This window comes from Lytechinus pictus, chromosome 5 (genome assembly GCF_037042905.1).
Source record: "Lytechinus pictus isolate F3 Inbred chromosome 5, Lp3.0, whole genome shotgun sequence".
Classification (NCBI taxonomy): Eukaryota; Metazoa; Echinodermata; class Echinoidea; order Temnopleuroida; family Toxopneustidae; genus Lytechinus; species Lytechinus pictus.
Window position 1 is genome coordinate 35,452,263 of NC_087249.1, and position 23,880 is coordinate 35,476,142.

At 35.6% G+C, this 23,880-nt stretch overlaps 1 protein-coding gene across 1 annotated transcript in view; it reads right to left on the reverse strand.

The window, feature by feature from the left end:
• The window catches only part of LOC129283446 (scavenger receptor class B member 1-like), a 50,280-nt gene that overhangs the window by 13,930 nt on the left and 12,470 nt on the right, over nucleotides 1–23,880 (reverse strand). Inside the window, exons 3-7 of the mRNA XM_064099477.1 lie at nucleotides 12,567–12,714; nucleotides 8,646–8,803; nucleotides 6,890–7,031; nucleotides 3,074–3,277; nucleotides 1,897–2,038 (exon numbers count right to left, since the gene is read on the reverse strand). Coding sequence (XP_063955547.1) covers nucleotides 1,897–2,038; nucleotides 3,074–3,277; nucleotides 6,890–7,031; nucleotides 8,646–8,803; nucleotides 12,567–12,686 — 766 coding nt within the window. The 5' untranslated portion in view covers nucleotides 12,687–12,714. The remainder of the gene's footprint in view (nucleotides 1–1,896; nucleotides 2,039–3,073; nucleotides 3,278–6,889; nucleotides 7,032–8,645; nucleotides 8,804–12,566; nucleotides 12,715–23,880) is intronic.

Sequence of the window (23,880 nt, forward strand, 5' to 3'; positions counted from 1 at the left end):
TGTCATCCATTCGATGCAATTTGCAATTTCTGCACTAAGTTTGTTTATTCATTTATCTTAGGATTTGTATCTGAGTATAGCAAGATACTATTGTCAGCAAATAATTTGAATAATTTGAATTATGATTCCACTATAAAATAAGGCTAATGGCGAATATTTAGCACGTGTGAAACCAAACTAGACATGATAAGAATCACGAACGCTAATTACAGTCACGATTACAATAGGAATCACCAATACAATGATGATTCAAGATTCACATGTAAAAAGGCCCCTAGTGTACTTCGTGTTTTGATAAGGAATTCCATGCCGTGTTCGTTCCAGACGATTGTCTAGTGTGACGCTAGAGAGAGATTGGTCTAAACGGGGTATTATATACGTTAGATTGAATTAGTTTATATTTCTTATACAAAATCGTTTGTGTCAATAATTTTGCTTTGAAACTTTCAGACCATTATTTCAAATCTATAACATTTACCATTTTCGAGTACCAGTTCACCCCGCCCCCCCCAAAAAAAAAAAAAATCACCAAGTTGGTATATGCCTTTAGTATTTCATTATACTTTAATGCTCTAAATGTTGGACATTTGTTGTAAAATCAATTGAGAGTATATAAACTGGAAATATTGTTTGGCTGATAATAATGAATTGCATAATAGTTATTACTAACAGTCTGTGGTAAGTGGTAAAATGGCGTTCTACTTAAAATCATACTTAAAATTGTTGGACACATTGTCATTTGGTTATTTGTGAGATTGAATTTCCAGTTTGTTTGAGTTTCGCTCTCTTCCATTTTTATCACTTCTTGTGCCCCCATTAATTCGGCGCCGGGGCGCATGCCCTTTGCCCTCTAGATATGCCATAGAGCAGCGCTTCTCAAACGATGGGCCACGCGGCCCACTGGCACCGGTGGGCCGCAAGAAGCTCCAGAGGGAGAAAAAATAGGAAAAAAATATATAGTATATTTCACAGACATGTCCGAACATGGTAGGTCCGATCAGTCTACGTGGTTCAAACAAAACTAAAGCACGCTATAGGTATCATGTATTTTGGAAACATGCACATGCGCACTATGATGGTTTCGATCTAACTTTAATGTGAACCTCATGTGCATGCATATTGTGTATGTAGTTAACTGTCACCCATTTACCGGACATTTGCGAATGCAGATAAGCTCTCAAACTGTTTGTTTCAAATGTGCTTTAGAGCTTTGTTTTCAAATTTCACGAAACATTTTCTCATCAAAATGGTCGTTTTCGTAAAATTTTGGTAGGTGGGCCTCGAAAAAATCTGCGAGTGAAAGAGGTCTTCGAGTAAAAATGGGTTTAGAAGCGCTGCCATGGAGGTTTGACCACTAATAGCTGCCTTTAAAGGAAAATGCCAATAACATTGTAATCAATTAATATTTCAAAACTAATTAATATTAAGCCACTAACGGCATTTGCGATGGATAAGTGGGTTAAGAAATCGGCTAAAAATGCATAATAAAAAAAATCAACTGTATAGATGAATAAATGAAGAAATCGAAAAATGATAGTTAAAAAACATACTCTTTATTAATGAATTGATCGGAGTGAAGGAATATATTAATGGATCAATACACTGTGAAAGGGAAATAACGATATTAAATGATGGAACTGATAGAGAAACATATATGGATAATATATATAAATAAAACATTTAAGATGTCATAATATGAACCAAATAAGCAAACGTTTTGTCAAACATCAAAATGAATAAATATTGAAATTCGTGAACAATCCAATTAAGTGACATTTCAAATAAAGGACAAATAAAATCGTTAAATGAATAAATGATAAATAAACAAAAGAGAAAATTAATTGATGAATGGATGTTTAAAAAAAAATTGAATGCATCTATAAGGAACAAACGTACCAGTGCCATTTAAGGCATTAGCATAGTCTGTAGTCCACCATGATAGTAACCTCTCTCTATTCCACATATCCATCTGATTAAGCTTCATGAGATCATCTTGACCAGTATACACAGACCATATACCATCATCACTGTTATTATACTACAGATTAGCAGACAAAAAGAAAAGGAGAGAGTGAATAGTGATAGAGAAAATATAAATAGGGATTTAGATAGGAGAGGATCTGGAAGATAGAGGGTGCAAATTTTCTCTAAAAAATTGATAAGGAAAAAGATTTGAAGAAAATTGCTCACCGTTGACAGGGTTAATAACCCTTCCCCCATTTTTTTTCAAGGTGAAGTAATGAATATTTCGGTTCTTTTAAATGATGTTGAGATACGTTGTCATCATGCAGAATGTTATCACGATACATGATCTATACATGATAATGAATAATAATAATAATGATAATGATAACAACAGCAACTCTAATTTACCCAGGGCAGCCACTTCAATTGTAAGCTGTTCTTCCAGTGGGCCCTGCATGCATAACATGTTATTATTACCCTTCTCCAATCTAAATGCTGAGCACCTAGCAAGAAGGCAGAAGGTCCCATTTTTATAAGTCTTTGGCCTGAGATCGAAACCACTACCTCCCGTTCATATATATATATAAGCCTTTACAGACACATTAATTTATCAACATTATACCGTATATATGAGATATTATACACGTACGCAACAGTTTTTGCAACTCTTTTTATTTTCATAATTATATTGTGAAAGAAATGAATAAAGGAGAGCAATGGTAGGTGTAGCTCAAATCAAAGTTCCCCAGAGCTCCCTCCCTCCAAAGTTCCCTCCATTTTGAAAACTCTGGTGAGGAAGAAAAAAACGTCTCTGCCGGGAATCGAATTCAGGCCCTAAGGCGAGGTGCTGTGGCCGAGTGGTATATAAGGCGCCTGACTATACATGGAAAGTCCGGGGTTCGATCCCCGGCCGCGGCACCTATGCTCGTGAGCAAGGCATTTAATCGACAATTCTCTTTTATCCTGCATTCAAATAAATGGAAATGCTGTAAGCATTATTGCTAGCTTGTTCAAAAAATAAAAAATAAATAAAAAGATGAATGAAAAAAGTTTAGTAGCTAAGGCGAACCCGATCCGAATGACCGTCAGATAAACAGATTTCACTTACCCCCATCAGAATGCCAAAGTTTGTGAAAGGAACAACGTCTTCACCAAGGATCCTTTGTGCTAATTCTAAATACTTTTCTGGATAGCCCCATATGAAGCCTCCAACTGACAGTTCTATTATGACATCAGCTGTAGATAACTCGTGAATTAGTTGCCAAGCTTTCTGAATCAGGTCAGGGGCGTTCTTGAGCCAATTAGCAATAGTCTATTTGAGTAAATCAACAATTATTGTGGTTTGCATTTTAATCACTAAACTCCCTATAGAATAATTTTATATCTTTGTTTGAATATTCTATATGGGGACAGATTGATTTCAAGAATAAGAACAATTATATGTCTAGGATGTGTGAAATAGTTATTTGGGGGTATAAGTAAGAGAAAAACTCTTGTTGTAACCCAGTAAAAAAATATGCTAAAGAGATTTTTATTCTAAATCTAATAATGAACTTGGGCTAATTATGTTTACGCCCGTCCAAATTTTATCCAACTTTATCAAGATTCTTTAAGGAGGAGCGGGGTACAAAAACCAAAGTTCTATAAAATAATTTAAAATAAACGCATTAATATTTGGATATTTAACGAGAAATCACGAGGTTACAAGGATCACATTTTACTCTGAAGAGTCGATACTCGATTATGCTAGTTTAAGAGGCATAACCTTGTTTTTTCATATATACAATATTTTTTGATGGTTTCTTGTCAATTCGAGGGTGCTGATGACGAATCTGAATGATGCCACTCGTGTAACGTTGAGCATTTTCCGCAAATTGGCAAAATCCAATATGGCCGCCAAAATATGCATATTACCCATGAAAATCATAAAATTGCCAGCAAATTGACTATGAAATGCATGTAATTGTGTTGCAGGAGTAAAATACTCTCTGAAAAAAAAACACATTTTGACAACATATTTATTTCTTGATATTCAAAATGGCCGCCACAGACCTCTGTATACCCTATTATGTACAATATGAATAGGGAAAATTAATTTTTCACAAAAATGATCACTAAACTGCAAGTAATTGTGAACTAAGGACGAAGTAATATATGAAAATCATCAATGCTAACATGATATATCATTTATTACGTCATGTATGGGAAAATTGTTGTATTTAATATTCAAAATAGCTGCCACTGGCCCAATTAGTATTATTTCTTATGGCATAGGGGCCAACAAAAATCGCAACAGTGAGCACTAAAATGAATTATATTAAGAGAAACGAGTGGAATACTGATTAAAAAACACAACTGCTAACGAAATGTATTATATAATATGCCATGTATGTGATAAATGCTCTATTTTGATATTCAAAATGGCCGCCAAAGGCCCTAACAGTATTATATACAATGATAAAGAGGACCAAAGAAATCACAAGAGTGAGCACTGAAATGCATTTATTTGTGATGAATAAATGAGATACTGTCTAAAAACATATTTTTTAACGAAATATATCATTCAGGTTAAAGTTTGTGTTTAATACTGTATTTTGACTTTCAAAATCATGGCCGCCAAAGACATTGATTGTATTATATACAATGCGAACTAGGAAAAAAAAATCACACGAGTGAGCACCATAAATGCACTTAATTGTAATCTATGAATAAAATATTGTCTGAAAGCATAATTTCTAACAAGATATATCATTTCTTTTGCCAGGTAGGTGATAAATACTCTATTTTGAAAGTCAAAATGGCCGCTAAAGGCCCCAACAGTATTATGTACAATGTGAATGAGGACAAATGATTTTAACAGATTTTGGCTTTGCTTGACTAAATGGTGTTGTATGAGTGAAACATTGTCTGAAAATATGATTACTAACGCAATATATCACATCATCTAAAATTTAGGTGATAAATGTTATATTTCAAAATTCAAAATGGCCGCCATATGCCTTTTTTGTGAAAATTATCTGTCCTCATTCAAATTGTACATAATACAATAAGGGCCCATGGCGGCCATTTTCCATTTCAGAATGCAGCATTTATCACCTTAAATGCACCAGATATGAAGTCGTTAGGAACCATGGTTTTAGACAATATTTCACTCTTACATCACAATTATATGCAATACTTATAGTCAAGCAAAGCCAAATTCTGTCAAAATTATATGTCTCAAATTACAATGTACATAATTCTTTTAGGACCAATGGTAGCCATTTTGAATTTCAAAGTACAGCATTTATTACCTCCATGACCAATATGTGATGTATTTATTTAGAAATCATGCTTAAGACAACATTTTTACTCATACATCACAGTTATATGCATTTTATGAAACTCACTCTTGTAAAAAAGTAGATTCCCTATACGCATTAGTTGGGGCTTGTATCAGCTATTTTGAATGTCAAAATACAGTATTTATCACTTACATGGCCGAAGAAATGCTATATTTCATTAAAAAAATCATGTTTTCAAATAATGTTTCATCATACAACAGGATTTTATGGATTTCATAGTCAAGTAAATCCAATTCTTACAAAATTACATGTCCCCATTTACATTGTAGATAATACTGTTAGGGCCTATAGGGACCACTTTGAATTTTCACAATACAACATTTATCTCATGCATTGACAAAAGAAATGATATGTTTCGCTAGAAAACATGTTTTCAGATCACAATTATATACATTTTATAGTTCTTACTCTTCATACTCTTGTGAAAATTAATTTCTCCAATCGCATTGTACGTAATGTATAATGGGTCTCTGGCGGCCATTTTGAATGTAAAAATACAGCATTTATCACATAAATTGCATTTATATATCGTTAAAAATTTTGTTTTTAGCAAGAATTTCACTCGCTTATCTTAATATTAGTAATAGGCATTTTAGTACTCACTCTTGTGATTTTCTTATATCCCCATTAACATTGTACATAATACTGTCAGGGCATTTGGTAGCTTTTTGAACATTAAAATGCATCATTTATTACATACATGACATAACAAATGATACATTTCGTTAGCAGTCGTGTTTTTATCCATTATTTCACTAAAAATCACAATTACTTGCATTTAATGCTCACTTTTGTGATATTTAGTTTTCCCCATTCATATTGTACATAATATAGAATACAGGGGTGTACGGCGGCCATTTTGAATATCTAGAAAATAATTTTGTTGTCAAAAATCGTTTTTTTCAGAGAGTATTTCACTCCTGCAACACAAACACATACATTTTATAACCAATGTGTGGGCAATTTTATGATATTCATAGGTAATTTGCATATTTTGGCGGCCATATTGGATTTTGCCAATTTGCGGAAAATGCTCAAGGTTACACGAGTGGCATCATTCAGATTCGTAATCAGCACCCTCGAATTGACAAGAAACCATAAAACATATTGTATATATAAAAAAACAAGGTTTGGTCAATTTTGTATTGGGCCTAAATAAAAGGTCGAAGTATTTAGCACACAATAATCTTCTCCAAGTACGAGCTTTGATATAGCCAGTTCCACTATAAATGTGGCAGTCCTAGCAACAATAAAATACTGTTTACTTGGGGATCCTGTAGACATAAGAATAAAACAAAATGCAAGCATAGATTAATAAGCTATAAACCGCTCTACGCAGAGAAGACATCATATCATCTTAAACATCATCACCATCACCACCATTATCATTATCACCATCATCATCATCATCACCACCGCCACCATCGTAATCATCGCTATCATCATCACCATCACCACCACCATCATTATCATCATTATTATGATCACCATCATCATCACCACCACCACCACCATCATCATCATCACCACCACCACCACCATAATCACCATCATCAGCACAAAAAAAATATGATACTTACAAAGACAGGGCTGTTAACTGCAATGAAGGTATCTGATTCAGGACCGACAGACATGTCAAGATCAAAGACAAAACTTTTCTTGTTAAGGTAGCTGACTGTCCCGTTATCATAGTGGGTTATGTTAACCTTTGGACGATACTCCCTGCAATCAAATGTTTTGAATTAGATTCTCTGTCATTTTACACCATAATAACACATATCTCTTCCTTTCATCTTCACATTGTTTCAAATAATTTGAGGTGAAAAGTCAATCGCATGTTGTTTTTGTTTTAATTAGAATGTTTTGCACTTGGGATTGCTGATAGATTTGTTTTCTTCTTCTTTTTTAATTTGATTTCTTCTCGGGACCTGAAATATCTGTTTTATTTATTTTATCATCATAATGATGCATTAGCATGAAATTATTGTAGTACTTATCATTTGAGTGGTTGCTTTAAAACCCTTCAAAATTTGGTAAATGCATGGTAAGTATAAAATAGTGAATCATACTCGAGTGTGATTGGACATTTTTTTCAGCAGTTACAATTCAAATTTGACATCTTATACCCTCTCTCAGTAGTATCTTTATTTAAAAATTGCATTTAACACTTACTTTACATTTTTCTTAATTTGGATATTAAAGAGCTACAGCCTACATACAAAGATTGTGTCCTGAATTTATATATTTCACAGCATAACTGCTATGAATTGGATATAGTGACATTAACATTATCGGGGATAAACTAAAAATTAACATAGCTTTTATACAGGGGCGTATTCATGGGGGGGGGGGGGCGACCACAGGCCGTATTGGTCAAAACTCTCTTTAGAAGAGGGTAAGAAAAAGGGTAACATATTTTAGATTGAGCTAAAGCAGGAGTGGTTATGACAACAGTTGTGTTTTGTATCTACTTAAACATGTGCTATGTAAATGCATTCATTATCAGTAGTAGTAGAAGTAGCAGTAGAAATAGTAGTTGTAGTAGTAATAGTAGTAGTAGTAGTAGTAGTACTGTGGTAGTAGTAGTAGTAGTATAGCAGTAGTAGTAGTAGTAGTAGTAGTAGTAGTAGTAGTAGTAGTAGTAGTAGTAGTAGTAGTTAGTAGTAGTAGTTAGTGGTAGTAGTAGTAGTAGTAGTAGTAGTAGTAGTAGTAGTAGTGGTAGAGGTGGTGGTAGTGGTGGTGGTAGTAGTAGCATAAGTAGTAGTAGCGGCAGTAGTAGTAGTAGTAGTAGTAGTAGTAGTAGAAGTAGTAGTATTAGTAGTAGTAGTAGTGGTAGAGGTGGTGGTAGTGGTGGTGGTAGTAGTAGCAGACGTAGTAGTAGTATTAGTAGTAATAAACAATGCAAAGAATAGCAACGAGAATCACACTAATCAATAATGTCGATGGTTAATATTGTTTTTGAAAAAAATCATGAAAATACTGGTCTGTCAATTCAAATAAATTTAATTGTTTTATTTTTCCATTTTCAATGTTTTCATATTTAAAAATATTATGCAGTTGACATGGTAGTATATTATCACATTTTAAGTATATGTATGTAGAGATTAACATAATATTGCTATCCTTGTAAAACCTTACATGCAATAAATTCATATAGAAATAACGAAAAGAAATATCATGAAAGAAATCGCACAATAATTGAATAGCAATGAATACGAGAGAAACTAAACGTGGAGCAAATTAAAGAACGTGAAAATAAAAGCCGATGAACTAGACGGTAGAATTAATAACCCATTTGTGTTCGGATCTCCACATCACTGCCTTGATTTGACTTACTTATATGTATAGGGTCCAAGTTCTTCTAGTCTTGCTGGTCCTCCTTTCAAGAATTCCTCAGGATTGGTGAGATTCCAGAACCAGAACTGAAAATATATTGGAATAGGGACCTCTTCCCATAGAGGATAGGCAAGAGAACTGGGGACTAGGGTTCCTTCCTGTGAGAATAATCAACAATATTTGTTTTAATGTTATATGAATACAAAAATCATACTCTTTAAAGCATATAAACGAACCAGTAGATACAATTGAAATCCCCGAATTAGCTGAGACCCTGGCAAACCGCTTGAAAAAAGGCCTAAATCTCTTAATCCACCAAGATCAGTCTGGTTTTCTAAAAGGAAGAAATATTGGGTTTAATATTAGGTTGATTTTAGATTTGATTGAATATACTGAGACAAACAATATCCCTGGAGATATTTTGCTTCTCGATATTCAGAAAGCATTTGACAGTGTGAACCATGATTTTTTAATCGAAGTCTTGAATTGCTTTATTATGGGGATAAAATTCATTTAGTGGGTAAAAACCATATATTGCAATAGGAAAAGCTACGTTTTGAATAATGGATTTTTAACTAAGGTAATTGATATGGAAAGAGGCATATTCCAAGGGTGCCCTATTTCCCCTTATCTTTTTTTTACTTGTAATTGAAACAATGGCATTGGCTGTGAGACAAAAAGACAATATCAAAGGTATTGCAATCCAAAATGAAGATGTGAAAATTTCATTGATGGCGGATGATTCAACTTGTTTTTTAGATGGATCCTTGGAATCTTTTAATGTTTTTATTTCAATTGCTTGATAAATTTTCTTGCAGTTCAGGGTGTAAGCTTAACTTATCTAAGTCAGAAGCTATCTGGATAGGAAGGAATAAAAGGTTGTCAAGATTTCCCATTTGCTGAAAGAGGTCTAACATGGAGAGGAGAGATAATTCTTTCAAAACATTAGGTATTCAATTTTCGTTGAATTTTAATTTACTGTATAGTCTTAACTATGTTCCTAAACTGAGGCAGATAGAGAATATATTGAATAATTTGTTGGCGCTCAAGAAATTTGTCTTTGGTCGGAAGAATATGTGTTATTAAAACTTTATCAATGCCTCTGTTGCTGTATTTATTATCCGTATTGTGTATTAAAATTCCAAGTAAATTATTTAAAGATCTAAATACGCAATTTTACAGATTTATTTGGAATGGAGTTGCCTCTGTCCACACTGTGGACAGAGTAAAAAGAAACTATTTTTGTAATGATTTTTCTGCCTGTGGGCTGAAGATGGTTGATCCCCTATATGTTTTCATTGGCTCAGAAAATGATTTGGGTAATTTTTTTGTTAAATGATAACTACAATAGTGGATGGAAATTAATTGAAGTCTCATTTTAGACAAATTTAATGCAATGAGGGACATTTTGTGGAAGGCCCATGCACCAGAAATGTTTTGAATAATTTAAATTGTTCCCTACTTGCAGACTCAATCCGAACCTGGTATTTGTTTAGAGATAAAGCTTCCAGAAAGGAGTTTGGATATGATTATTTGTATTTGGGTTACTCGCATTGTATTTGGTTCAATAAAAATGTCAGATCCAAATCTAAACAATTTTTTTAATGAAAATTGGTTTGATAAAGGCATAGTTTTTACAAGTAATCTCTTTAATCCACCCCATCCATGTTACAAGTTATTTGAAGAGTTAGTTCTTGACTTTGAAATTTCAGCAAAAGATAGAAGAAGATACATTTTTTTTTTATTACAAAACATTCCTGGTCCATGGTTAGATTGGCAAAATAATCCAGAATTAGATACCCATTCCGAAGTTGTAAAGAAATTATTAGAGAAAAGGAAAGCAGTTATGCATACTCAATATTTTTTTAATCAATGTCTACCTGAGAACTGTGTTTCCTTTTGGCATGTTTGGGAAGAATCTTGCCCTTCTAACGACAAAGTAGACTGGGAGAAAATTCATTTGCTGAATTTTGAGAGTGCTTTTGATAGCCGCCTTAGATCATTTTATTACAAGGTCTTTCATAAGACAATCGCCCTTAATGCATTTTTATTTAAAATCAAAAGAAAAGATACCCCAAACTGTTCATTCTGTAAAAGAGACCCTGAAGCAATTGTTCATATTTTTGTGATTGTCCAGTTGTTGACATTGTGTGGGACGATCTTTTATCTAAATTATAATAAACCAAAAAACAACATTCGAATATTACCATTTCCTCCTTTGTAAAGATATTTGGCATTCAAGGTGATAATTTTTTAACATTCATTTTCCTTGCTTTCAAATATTATGTTCACTTTTGTAAATTTAATAACAAAACCCCCAATATTGTGGAATTCAAAGCTCGTATCAAAGGCATTTAGGATATAGCATATTTTTGGGCGAAGAAAAATGGTAAATTACCAGTACATTTAAACCAAGTGGAACGCCTCTGGCAGTCTCGCCTGCTTTACGCAATTCGATATAGCAGCAGTACTGCCTTTGAAAACAGCTGAATAATTATTCATAGAAGAAAACACTAATACGATAATAAAATATTATGTCCATTGACCCCAAATGACCTTAGACCATGATCATGTGACCTAAGACATGTGCAAAACAATCATTCATACTTTATGTCGATGTTTCATGCGCTAGATCCATAAACTTTCTAAGTTGTATGATGCCAATTCAACACATATTCCCAACACGGCCACAGTTCATTGACCTTTAAATGACATTTGACCTTGGTCATGTGACCTGAAACTCGCACAGGATGTTTAACGATACATGGTTGCTCTTATGTCCACGTTTCATGAACTAGATCCATAAAATTTTAAAGTTATGATGACAATTCCTCAAATACCCCCAACATGGCCAAAGTTCGTTGACCCTAAGTGACCTCTGACCTTGGTCATTTGACCTGAAACTCCACATGATATTCAGGGATACATGGTTGCTCTTATGTCCAAGTTTCATGAACTAGCTAGATCCATAAACTTTTAAAGTTATGATAACAATTCCTCAAACAACCCCAACATGGCCAAAGTTCATTGACCTTTAAATGACCTTTGACCTTAATCATGTGACCTGAAACTCTGGCAGGATCTTTAGTAATACGCTGTTATCCTTATGTCTAAGTTTTATGAACTAGGTCTATATACTTTCGAAGTTATGTTGACATTTCAAAAACTTAACCTTGGTTAAGATTTCGATATGGAGTCCCCCAACATGGTCTAAGTTCATTGACCCTAAAAGATCTTTGACCTTAATTATGTGACCTGAAACTCAGGCAGGATGTTTAGTAATACTTGATTACTCTTTTGATTAGGTTTTATGAACTAAGTTCATATACTTTCTAAGTTATGATGACATTTCAAAAACAAAACCTTGGTTAAGATTTCAATGTTGACGACGCCGCCGCCGTCGAAAATGCGGCGCCTATAGTCTCGCTCTGCTATGCAGACGAGACAAAAATGGAGATTTTATATTTAATTTGTCTTTTGTATCTGACAAACTTATACACACGTAAGTGCTGCTCTGTTTAATCATGTAAATAGCTTGTTGATTTGTTTGATTTATACTGTAATTTATACTTTGATCAATACAGATTGAAAGAAAAAAACATACAGTATGCTACATATTAAGGATTGTAAAAAAAAAAACATCAAGCATGGTCAAGTAAGCATATAAGATCCCCGGTCAATGACCTGTATTTATTTGTAGCAAAGGTAACGATGGCTGTTTGATGATATATTAGAGTAATTAAGATCAATCATTAACTTTGAAGTACGTGTTCTTCCTCTTCACGTGCACTTTTTCATTAATCATTTATCATTTATAGTCATTATTTGTTTTAATCTATTTAAAATTAGTTCAAATAAATTATATTATCGTAATTAAGTCAAATAATTGATGTCTTTTCCCTGGATAACTGTTGAACTAACCTGCTCCATGACCTTTAAAATGACGACATCTGTGATGGGAATAAGAACGATACCGATACAGGCCATGATCGTTCCTGTCACACCCCAACAAATCAATTTATTGGATCGTACCCCGCTCATCTTTAAACCACTGATAATGGTGATTATTCTGCAAAGTAGAACATAAAATATCAAATCATGAGAAACAGGTAAACAGTCGGTTTAGTAACTCGGTAATCAAATATGCGACAATAAACGTTCTAAATATTAAAACAAGAAAGGGTGAGTGAGAGAGAGAGAGAGAGAGGGGGGGGGGAGAGAGGGGGAGAGAGAGAGAAAGAGGGGGAGATGTGGAGTTGTCGAAATGAGCTTGTGTTCTAAATTGAAAATTTGCGGTAGGTTTTAATTTGAAAAGGCCCGGTCCCACATCATTTGCGGATGCAAAGCGGATGTAAAACGGAAAAAAATATTGCCATCCGTTGGAATACGCTATGCAACCGTTGAGTACCCATTGCATCGTGTTTTATACGCTTTATCCTTCGAGCGTCCGTCCACTGTTATTTCGTCCGCGCAAAAAGTTTTGCGCTGCACAAAACTTTCAGAACGGATTAACTTTCCGCCGTGTGCGATATATATACGTGACATATAGGAACAACAGACGTTCTATGTCCGTTTTCATCCGTTAAACGTCCACTCTATCCTCTCTGCATCTTCTGGGCACCCTCGCAACTCAGATCCACTGAAGCTGAACAACGGAAAGAGGGAGGAAAGATAAGGAACATGGAACGTCTATACATCGTTAGTAACAAGGAAATAGAAAGGATGTAAGCGTATGCATCTCGTAAATATAGTATTCAAAACCCCCGGCAATCCTTTCGGAGCTGTCACCCACGTCCATCCGTTTTCATCCGCAAGGTTTCCCCATGAACAACCGTTTAACATCCGCGCTACATACTACCCACGTCCGTTATTTTCCGTTATGTTTTCGCAAATTTCTGGAGCGGATTAAAACGGATGGGTATTTTGCTCGTCCGCTGTGTTCTTCGTGAATACGTTTTGCGTCCGTCGGCTAGTGGGACCAGGCCTTTAAGAAAAAAAAAGAGGTTTTGGCTTTCCCAATGTAACATATTTTATTTTGACATGGTTAAAGTATAATTCAAATGGCAAAATATGACTAGTTTAGCAAAGACAGTATATGCATACTGAAATTAAAAAAAAAAGGCACGGTGTGTGCTTCTAAGGCCAATTTGTACACATTAAAGCAAAATAGAAGTAAAAATTGCTGAAAATATACCGCTTAATAGGGTTGAATTTCTAGGATGCGAAATTATCATTGTCACGCCTTGTACTGGACGTAAGCGAAGTTTTGTAATGAGTGGAGCACCCCCCCCCCCCCTCCCTCCCCGGCTGGCCAACAAAAAAAAGAAGAATCAAGAAAATGAGAGAGCAGGTCTAAGAGGGGAAATAAACACAAACGCCTTGGGAGAAAGGCGAAAAGAGAAATATTTTGTCTCAATCTGATGACAAATTATTATTTTTGTATATTTATCCCTGTATTCATATCCAACTTTGAGTGCTCACATAATAGACGTTCCTTCTTTGTGAAAATACAAGTTTAATACTGCAGTAGATATATCTACCCATTATTTTCTTCTTTTTAAATACTGACAAGTTCCTTTCTTCTCCCACAGGAGGGTTAGTCACTACACTTGTACCATCCCCTTCCCCCTTTTATACCCTGAGTTATATTTTCGCCGTCCATTTCTTCAGGCTTATTTAATGTTCCATTCAAAATCAGCTTAGGGGCACGGATGGGCGCTTTGAAGGGTTTCAGGGTATATAACTAAGAAATTGACGCGAGCGCGAAGCGTGAGCGGGAAAAAAAAGCGGAAAAAAAATTGACAGAATTATCTCGACAACCTTATGGACAAAATTGACCAGTGCAGAAGAGGCAGAATAACCTGATCCAAAGTCATATAGGTTATTACTAAGACTATTGCACATAGATATTATATTATATAAACATTATATAATCATATTATATAAATACACCTCTCAAGTATTTTGGAAAATATTGTTAATACAGATATTGGGTTATCATCCAATATCTGTTTTAGTCATTAATTCAGGTGTACCATTTTTTTTAAATAGGGGTAACTCTTGCTAATTTCAATTGGTCAGAAAACAATCACAATGGAAAACACTAATTAAATATTGCACATAATGCAAACAATTAAAAACAAAAGAATAGTGAAAGACATCATCGACTCTCTCATTTGCATATTAAATGTATATTCACATATCTGGTGTTGAAAAGAAACTCTTACAGCTAAACCCTTCAAAGGCAAGTGGGCCTGATGAGATTACACTGCTCAAGCTTGTGGCTCATGAAATTGCACCACCATTAGTCTTCCTCTTTCAGAAAAGTTATGACAATGGTGTGGTTCCATCCCAATGGAATATCCAGGGGACAAAAGTGACCCATCCAACTACGGGCCAATTTCTTTTACTTGTATCTCCTGCAAAATCATGGAACACATCGTTCTGAGCCACATCTCCAAGCACATTGCAGTAAATAACATTCTTGTCGATGCACAACATGGTTTTCGGCAAGGGTTATCAACTGTAAAACAACTTACTTTGGTGGTCCATGAGTGGTCATAAACACTTCAAAGTCGTAGTCAGTCTGATGCTGTTTTTTTCTGGATTTCCAGAAAGCCTTCGAAAAGGTACCGCATGAACGTCTTTCCATGAAACTACAATATTATGGCATCTCGGAACATTCTCTCAGTTGGATCCGTGCTTTTGGGGTTGGAAGGTCAAAGTCAGCTGTTGTTGATGGGAGCCATCATGGAAGGAGGTCTCATCAGGAGTACCGCAGGGCTCAGTTATCGACCCTAAATCTTACTCTATATCAATGGCATCCAAGATGACATTTCGTCATCCATACGTCTCTTCGCTGAGGATTGTGCAATCTTTCGTGAAATTTCATCAGACCCTGACTCTATATAATGTTTCGGTGGTCCACGAGGACCAACAGGACCTTCGTCCCTTAACTACATGGTCATCAACCTGGCTCATGCACTTCAACGTTAGAAATGTCTTTTACTCGAAAACACAGTCCAATGATCTACCAGTATCACACCCAGGATGATATTGTCCCACTTAAAATGTTTCACGTCCCTTTTTTCTAATAATAATTTAAGTCCCCCGCCAACCGGAGGACAACCTCCCCGGAGTCAGGTAAATTTTAGACACCATGCATATTCTAACAATTCCCAGAATTACCCTCCGTTTTTTAAAGTATATTTCGAGTAGATAATGATAACGAAACAAGATTAACTTGTATCACCTGCTAAGGACCCGTAAGGCACTTACGCAGATCTCTTTATATTCACCGCCCCAAATCTTGGAATTCCTTTCCTCTGAATATTGAGCTTAAGAATATTTAAACTTAGAGGGATCGTTTCACTTTGTGAGCAGCTGATTTTGAAAATTCTCAAACAAAGATGAAACATGTTTATGAGTGCTTGTATTTATCCTTAGAAACCCCGAAACAGACCACAATATAGGATGAAAAACTTTAATTTAGACAATTAGCCTGATTTTTAGAACCCGTTTGCAAGACGCATACAGCTTATGCCCAGTTTTCTCAAATTCAGAAAGTTTGTTAGCTGTGTTGACTGCCTTCTGCTGTGTGTATCTTCTGCACACACTAATATAAGCTGCACTGTACATTCAGTGTGTGCCTTGTACGCACTGTATGTAGGCCGTACTGGGTTTATCCAGATTTTATGTGTTGTACACACAGTCATTGAAACCAACTCCCAATTATTTTCAAACTTTGGTTTACATCTCCAAAGTTTTTAAATAGTTTCTATAGGTATGCTTTGAAACTTTTGGGATGGTATTTTTACACCATAAGCCTAATGTTGAGTCCATTTTCAAAAACCAAAATTATATATTTCTTTTTAATCAGATCAAAGTGAAATGATCATTATATATTTAAAAGATCAATATTGTCTCCTACCCAAAAGAAAGCCCCTCGATTTTGTTATGGTCATACAGATCCCACCGCATATTGCTTCCTTTTTCCACTCCTTTTTTAATTCATTGCTTTCACTTATCACTCTGTTTAATTCTGTCTTCGTGGAGCCCCCACCCATACTTCATTGTACAATTATATTTTCAAAGGCGGATCCAGGGGCAAATTGGGATGTGGGCCCCCTATTGGCGGCGCGAAAAAAAAAAGACAGGGGGAGGAAAGAAGAAAGGGAGGAGAGAGAAAAAAAGAAAAGGATAAGAGGAGGAAGAAGAAAAGTAAATGAAACAAGGGGAGGTGAATAGTTGGAAAATGGGGGAAATCGCGTTTGCATTGCTTTGAGTCAGATAATAGTCTACTCAAGAAGATATTCAAGTGGCTCAACATATCATGTTCTCAAGTCGAAATATATGTACAAATTAATTCTCTTGCGATTCGAGATTCCATTATTTTGTTACGGTGAGATACCGTTCGTGATTACAACAAAGTACTGAATATATAATGAAAAGTAAATGGAATGTCCCGTTTTAGCTTTAATTAAAAAACATGTACATTGTACTCATTGGCGGCGGAAGCAAAAAAAAAAAGGTTATATATCAACCAAAATTTCAGGGGTAGGCCGACAAAAAAAATTGACAAGCAAAAAAAAAAAAAAAGATCATCAACGAAAAATGTAGGGGGATCGTCCCCCCACCTCAAATTTAGGGGGGACACGTCCCCCCCCCCCCCCCGCTTCCGCCGCCTATGATTGTACTAACATCTATCAAGATTTTTATTTGCGATGGATGTTCTTTTGATTTTTTTCGTCACAACTAAATTACAGTTAGACAACTAAATTACAGTTAGACTGGCCTAGCATTTCAATATTACGAGCGAGCAAGCAAATTTCTGTACGTGGAGGACAGAATGGTGTCCAAAACGTTTTTGAAGTGGTGTTAAGTATATGGGAGAGACTTAAACCTTGTGCTGAGTTCGTTGGACTTTGAAATCTAAGTTGAACCTAATATGGATTGGATCGAAACTAAACGCGGAGGAAGAAAACTTCCCATGAATGGGTATTTATATAAAAAAAAAAGTAACATTGCACTTGGTATAACAGTCGCAAATATAGACTATTTAGAGCATGTAAGTGCAAACAGATATTTTTCATATACTCACCCCCCCCCCTCCCCTAAAGAAAAGAAAAAAAACTTTTCAATAGTTTTTTTTATATAGATTTAGCCCTATAAACGGGTAATTCTAAGCACTTTTTATAATGCAACAAATGCAAATGCATTCGCGAACTGCAAATATTTGATAAAGTGAAGTGAGAATTGAAGATTTTAGAGAGTGTTTATGAAAATTCATGAATATATATTTATTGCCAGGGAATATGTCAAAGGGTAATGTCCTCTCCAACATGATGATTAATGATGGGAAATAAAGAAGAGTGAAATTTGTTTCTTATATTTTAATGGGAACAAAAGGATTCCATTGAATAATAAGTAATTAAGCGAGTTTTAGCAAAAGGGATAAACCCCCGTTAACCATCACATTGCCGTTGTCATCAATGAGGGGGTCCTTTGCAGGTGCGTAGCCAGGGGGCGATGGGGGCTGTCGCCCCCCCCCCAAAAAAAAAAAAAAAAAAAAAAAAAAAAAAAAAAAAACGCCCCCAAAAAGGAAAAAAAGAAGGGGAAAAGGAGAAGAAAAAAAAAGGGAAATAAGAAAAGGGAAGAAAGGTATAGCTTTCTTGTTTTTTCTTCTTTTTTTGGTCATAAAAACCTAAATGAGACGTTTTTCTCTCTTCATACAAAATTGCCATTCCCTTTTGTTTCTCACACCTTTTTTCTTCTCCGTTTTTACCCTTTCCGGCTGTGGGAATCGTATTTTCTTGCCAGAAGAACATAGGCGGATCCAGGGGGGGGGGCCCGCGCCCCCCCCCCCCTATTGGCGGAGAAAAAAAAGGAGGGAAAAGAGAGGAGGAAGACGAGTGAATAAAAATAAGATGAGAGGAAGGCCTAGAAAATAAATAGAGTTTTTTATGTCACTATATAAAATTTTCGCTCGCGCTTCGCGCTCGCATTGTCTGTTAGGTGATTTTCATATCTTGTTCAATATGAAGTTTAAGTTTGAAAGTCAATATACAAAACATGTTTCATCTCGGAAATCGAACTTTCATTATTGTGTGTGCTTAATTACAAATTGATTTTAAAAAAGTGCTCTGTAAAATTGTCAATTTTATGAACTAAATATCAACATTTTCTGCTCGCGTTGCGCGCTCGCAAATTTTGATTTATCACGTACCTATTATTTTCGTGTATTCCATAAAGTTTTCAAAATATCCCTTCTCAGGTCTGATTGTCAAAACGTATTAGCTAGCGCTGCACGATCGCATTCTGATTGGCGAGTTATGTATGTCTCAATATTGATTATACAACAAATTACTTAACATCCCCTTTTCATGACAGTATAAAAAAAATTAGGCTCGCAATTTGCGCTCGCATTAATGGTTAAAAGGGTTAACTGCTGCATCCTATTTATAATTACAAATGTTCAAAAAAAAATTCCAGTTTTCAGGCCAAAATATCATCAGATTTCGCGCCCTCATTAGGCATCAATGAATAAGATATCAATTTAATGATTGAATTGTCCCTTTTGCTTCATCTCTCGCTTAGCAAGAGGAATAAGAAGACAGTCATCATTTTCATATGATGACATGTCTTAAGGATATCCCGGTCCTATGTCAAAACTCAAAGTAAGTATAAAGAAACATATTAGCTTTTTATTAAGAGCGATCCATACACTCTAAAAAACGAAGAGCTAATTTAGCTCTTAAAGAGCGTGTATAGTGACTGCACTTTGGAGTGCTGATTTGTCTAGTTCAAATTTGAACGAGGAAAATCAGCACTCGAAAGTGCAGTCACTATACACGCTCTTTAAGAGCTAAATTAGCTCTTCGTTTTTTAGAGTGTATCCCCTCACAATTTTCCTGCAAAGTGTATGAAATATAGAGCTGAAATTGACTCTTCAGATGAGAATATCAAAAAGATTAAGCTCGCGCTTCGCGCTCGCGTTGATTTTTTATGATAACAGATGTATTTACAATGCCTAGATTCTTGGTCTAAATACGAATTCAGATCTTCGACTTGTTCTCTATTTAAATCATTATCCAGTTTCAGATCACAATATCAAAAATTTTCTGCTCGCGCTTTGTGGTCGCATTCAGTGGCGTATATACCGTGGGTCACGGCATTGGGGGGGGGGGCACCAGCCAAAATTTTAAGTTACTTAGTGAGTGCGCTTCTGCGAGGTATACTGACCTAATAGAGACATTTTATGGACAGTGCCATTAAACGGATATGCATATATGTCACTGATCAAAATAATGTGAGCGCAAAGCGCGAGCTGAAAATGTTAGATGTTCAGACCTAAAAAAGGACGTAATGAACAATTTCTAAGAAATATCAAAGTTAGAACAGGTTAAAGTTTCAGAGAAATGTCCAAACTTCAGAGCTTCAATGCCATTCGCGGGAAGAAAATAGGGCCTACTTCCTTTCTTTATATACCCGTCTTCTACTCTGTTTTGCGACTTGAGTTAACGAAATGTAAACTTTTTACAATTAAATCTGATGTGACCAAGGTAGGCACAATATTGTAGACTTATCATTTCTGTTCTCTATTTTTATGAAACGTTTTAAGCTTCCGCGCCTCGCGCGGTAAGAGGATTATTTCAAATTCTTCAATCTTTTCCCATTTTTTTGAAGCTCATAATTTCTTTAGAAAACTATATATTTTTAAATCAGAGCAAGTCAATATTCGAGTTTATAAGGGTACTAGAGACGCAAGAAACGCCTTCTTTCGATTTGAATTTGATGAGATATCAAAAACTTCGCGCTCCGCGAGGGAGGGGGGGGGGGGGTTCCGCGCGCTCTGTAAGTGTTGGCACGCTTCGCGTGCACTTACCGCCCCTCCAAGATTAAATCCTTGCTACGCGGTTGCTCCTTTGGCACAACAAAAATAAAAACTACAAGAATGATTAAACAAAATGATATTAATATTTAAAACATGGCCCCAGGGGGATACTTAGTATAAATGTTTGATACGTATATGCCGCGGTGGATCGTATACATGTATGTGTTACGATACTGCAACAAATAACAATGAAAATTTAGTTTTAAATTTGATTTCCTTTTTTATGACAGGAAATATAACAATTATAAACTAGCAAAACATAAATAAATATTTATCTTACATCTCTTGAAGTGTCAGATGTGCAATCCAAAGATATAATAGTCCAGATAAAATCCAAGTTGGTTGGCGAAGATTCCGTAAATTAAAGTTCACAATGATGGCGATGATGAAACTGATGTTGAAGCACAATAAATAACAAGAGTCACTGTAACGAGTTGAAATGTCCGTGAAGACGATGTTGATGATGATTAACAGTCAATTTCAGCAATCCATGGGTTGAAAAGCGTTCATTAAAACAGCTTGATGATCTCGATGAGAACTGATAATTTCTCTCTCAAAGTAACTGCAAACAGTTCATTGATGGCGTGCAAATAATTCCACAGAAGATAAATATTCAAGGTGGAAATAAACTTTGCTCTGACATAAAGTCTGGCGTGAAACTCTGAGTTCTGATCTGATATGATGTGATGATGTCCTTGAAGAAACTGCCAGCTTATATACAAATAATTCACTATTCTGAAAGCTTCTAGTATTGTCTACAAAAAGAACATTCTGCCCATTTCTAGAGCAGTCTAATTTTAGAACATTCTTGGATGACCTCAGTGAAATTAACAATGTAAGCAACATACTACCACTAGGAATCTCTATTGTGTCGCAGTCTATTATTTAGCAGTCTGTATTGTCTCTCTTTGGACATTCAAGAAATAACAAAGATTATTCAAAGATTACTCATGTCTCACAAAGCTTTATTGAGACATTCTGGAATATTCTTAATCATTCTATGCTAGGAATATCCTTAAAGAGGAAATAACTAAATAAATGAATGTAATTGCTCCTACAATTCCTCTTATATATAACACCTCCCACACCGGGGAAAAGAAAGCTTTACCGTAGTAAAGGTTTCTTTAAGATTACTTTTTTCCTTTAACTTTTCAAAGTCATCTTGATAAATCATTTACAATATTGTGTACAAAGGTATAGTACTAACAAACATGTTTAAATAAATGAACATCAAAGACGTTTACTTCAAATGACACATTTGGTCAAAAACATGAATAATTTCACTTTTTATACTCTTGAAAGAGCATCAGCAATTACATTATTCTTTCCTTTTATGTGTACAATTTTCAATGGGAATGGTTGGAGCATTAGACTCCATCTGTACAGTCTTTGGTTCTTTGTGTTAAATTTCTCCAAAAACACAAGAGGATTGTGGTCTGTATAGACTGTAATCTCTCATTTGGTTAGATACACCTCAAACTGCTGAAGGGCTAGTACGAGACTCAGGGCCTCTTTTCAATAGTTGAGTACTTCTGAAACCAATTGAGTTTCTTAGAGAAGTAGCACACTGGTTTTTCGATGCCTTCGTCATCTTCTTGGAGCAATACTGCTCCTACTCCAACATCACATGCATCAATAGCTACTTTGAATGGCTTTGTGAAGTTTGGAGCTGCCAAAACAGGCTCATTTGCCAAAACGGCCTATAATTTCTCAAATGATCTCTGACATTCATCAGACCAAACATACTTCATTTTTGCCTTCAGCAGGTTTGTCAGAGGACTAACCACTGTACTGTAATTTGGAACAAATTTCCTGTAGAAGCCACTCATACCTAAGAATCTGAGCAATTATTTCTTAGTTCTGGGAATTGGGAAGTCTAATATACGACACAATTGTCAAGACCAGCAATTACTTGATTTGTTAACCTTTGGAAGGTTGCTGGTGCATTTTTCATTCCAAAAGGCATGACTTTGCATTGAAATAAGCCTTCATGTGTGACAAAGGCTGATATCTCTTTGGCTCGGTCAGTCAGTGGCACTTGTCAATATCCTTTAAGCAAGTCTATCTTTGTGATATAGGCAGAATTTCCAACTTTATCAATACAATCTTCTAACCTAGGATTGGATACGACTCAGTCTTAGTTACTGCATTTACCTTTCGGTAATCAATGCAAAATCTCTGAGAGCCGTCTGGCTTTGGAACCATTACAATAGGGGAACTCCAACTACTCTGACTCGGTTCGATTATGTCATTATCTAACATAAACTGTATTTCCTTATTCACCATTTCCATCTTGGTTGGACTGAGCCTTTAAGGATTCTGTTTGATAGGTCTTACATCACTTACGTCTTCATCATGTACAGTTAAAGGCGTACGACCTGGTTTGTCTTTACACACATTTTTACACACATTTTCATAGTCTTTTAACAGGCCAGATATATCATTTCTCTTATCTTCAGGCAGGTGTTTTAATGCCTCATCCATATTTCCTAACGTCTCTGAGTTAGACAACTTTACACCACATGGTTCGTTCTTAGATACATCTGTATAAGACAATTCATTATCTGTCTTTCCATAGCATTCATCTTCATGTACATCTACCTGTTTCTTGTCTTCTATGACCTGTGTTGTACCTATTGGCTGACTAGCCTCTCGCTCAAAGTATTCTTTCAACATGTTTACATGACGACCTCTTTGAGACTTTCTTCGATCAGGGGTACTGATTACATAATTGACATCATTCAGTTTCTTTTTGACTATGTAGGGGACCACTAAACATAGCTTTCAAGGGCTCACCTTGCAAAGGCAACAACACTAACACTTTGTCTCCAGGCCTGAAACTTCACTCTTTTGCATTTTTGTCAGCTTGAGCTTTCATTTTTCCCTGCGACACTTTCAAGTGTTCCTTAGCCACATCACAAGCTTTTGAGAGCCTTTCTCTAAACTTTGACACATAGTCTAGAAGATTTACATCATAATCCTGAACCATAAACCTCTCTTTGATCAGCTTTAGGGGCCCCCTAACCTCATGACCATAGACCAATTCAAATGGAATGAAACCTGTGGACTCATTAGGGGAATCCCTAGTTGCAAACAGTAGGAATGATATCCCTTTATCCCAGTCATCGGGATAGTCTTCACAATTAGCCCTAACCATGGTCTTCAGGGTCTGATGATAGCGTTCTAATGCTCCTTGGGACTGCGCGTGATAAGCAGAGGACTTGATCTGCTTTATTCCCAACTCCCTCATAACTTGCTGAAATATTCCTGACATGAAATTTGACCCTAGGCCAGACTGAATTTCCTTAGGCAGACCATACCGAGTGAAAAACTGCACTAACG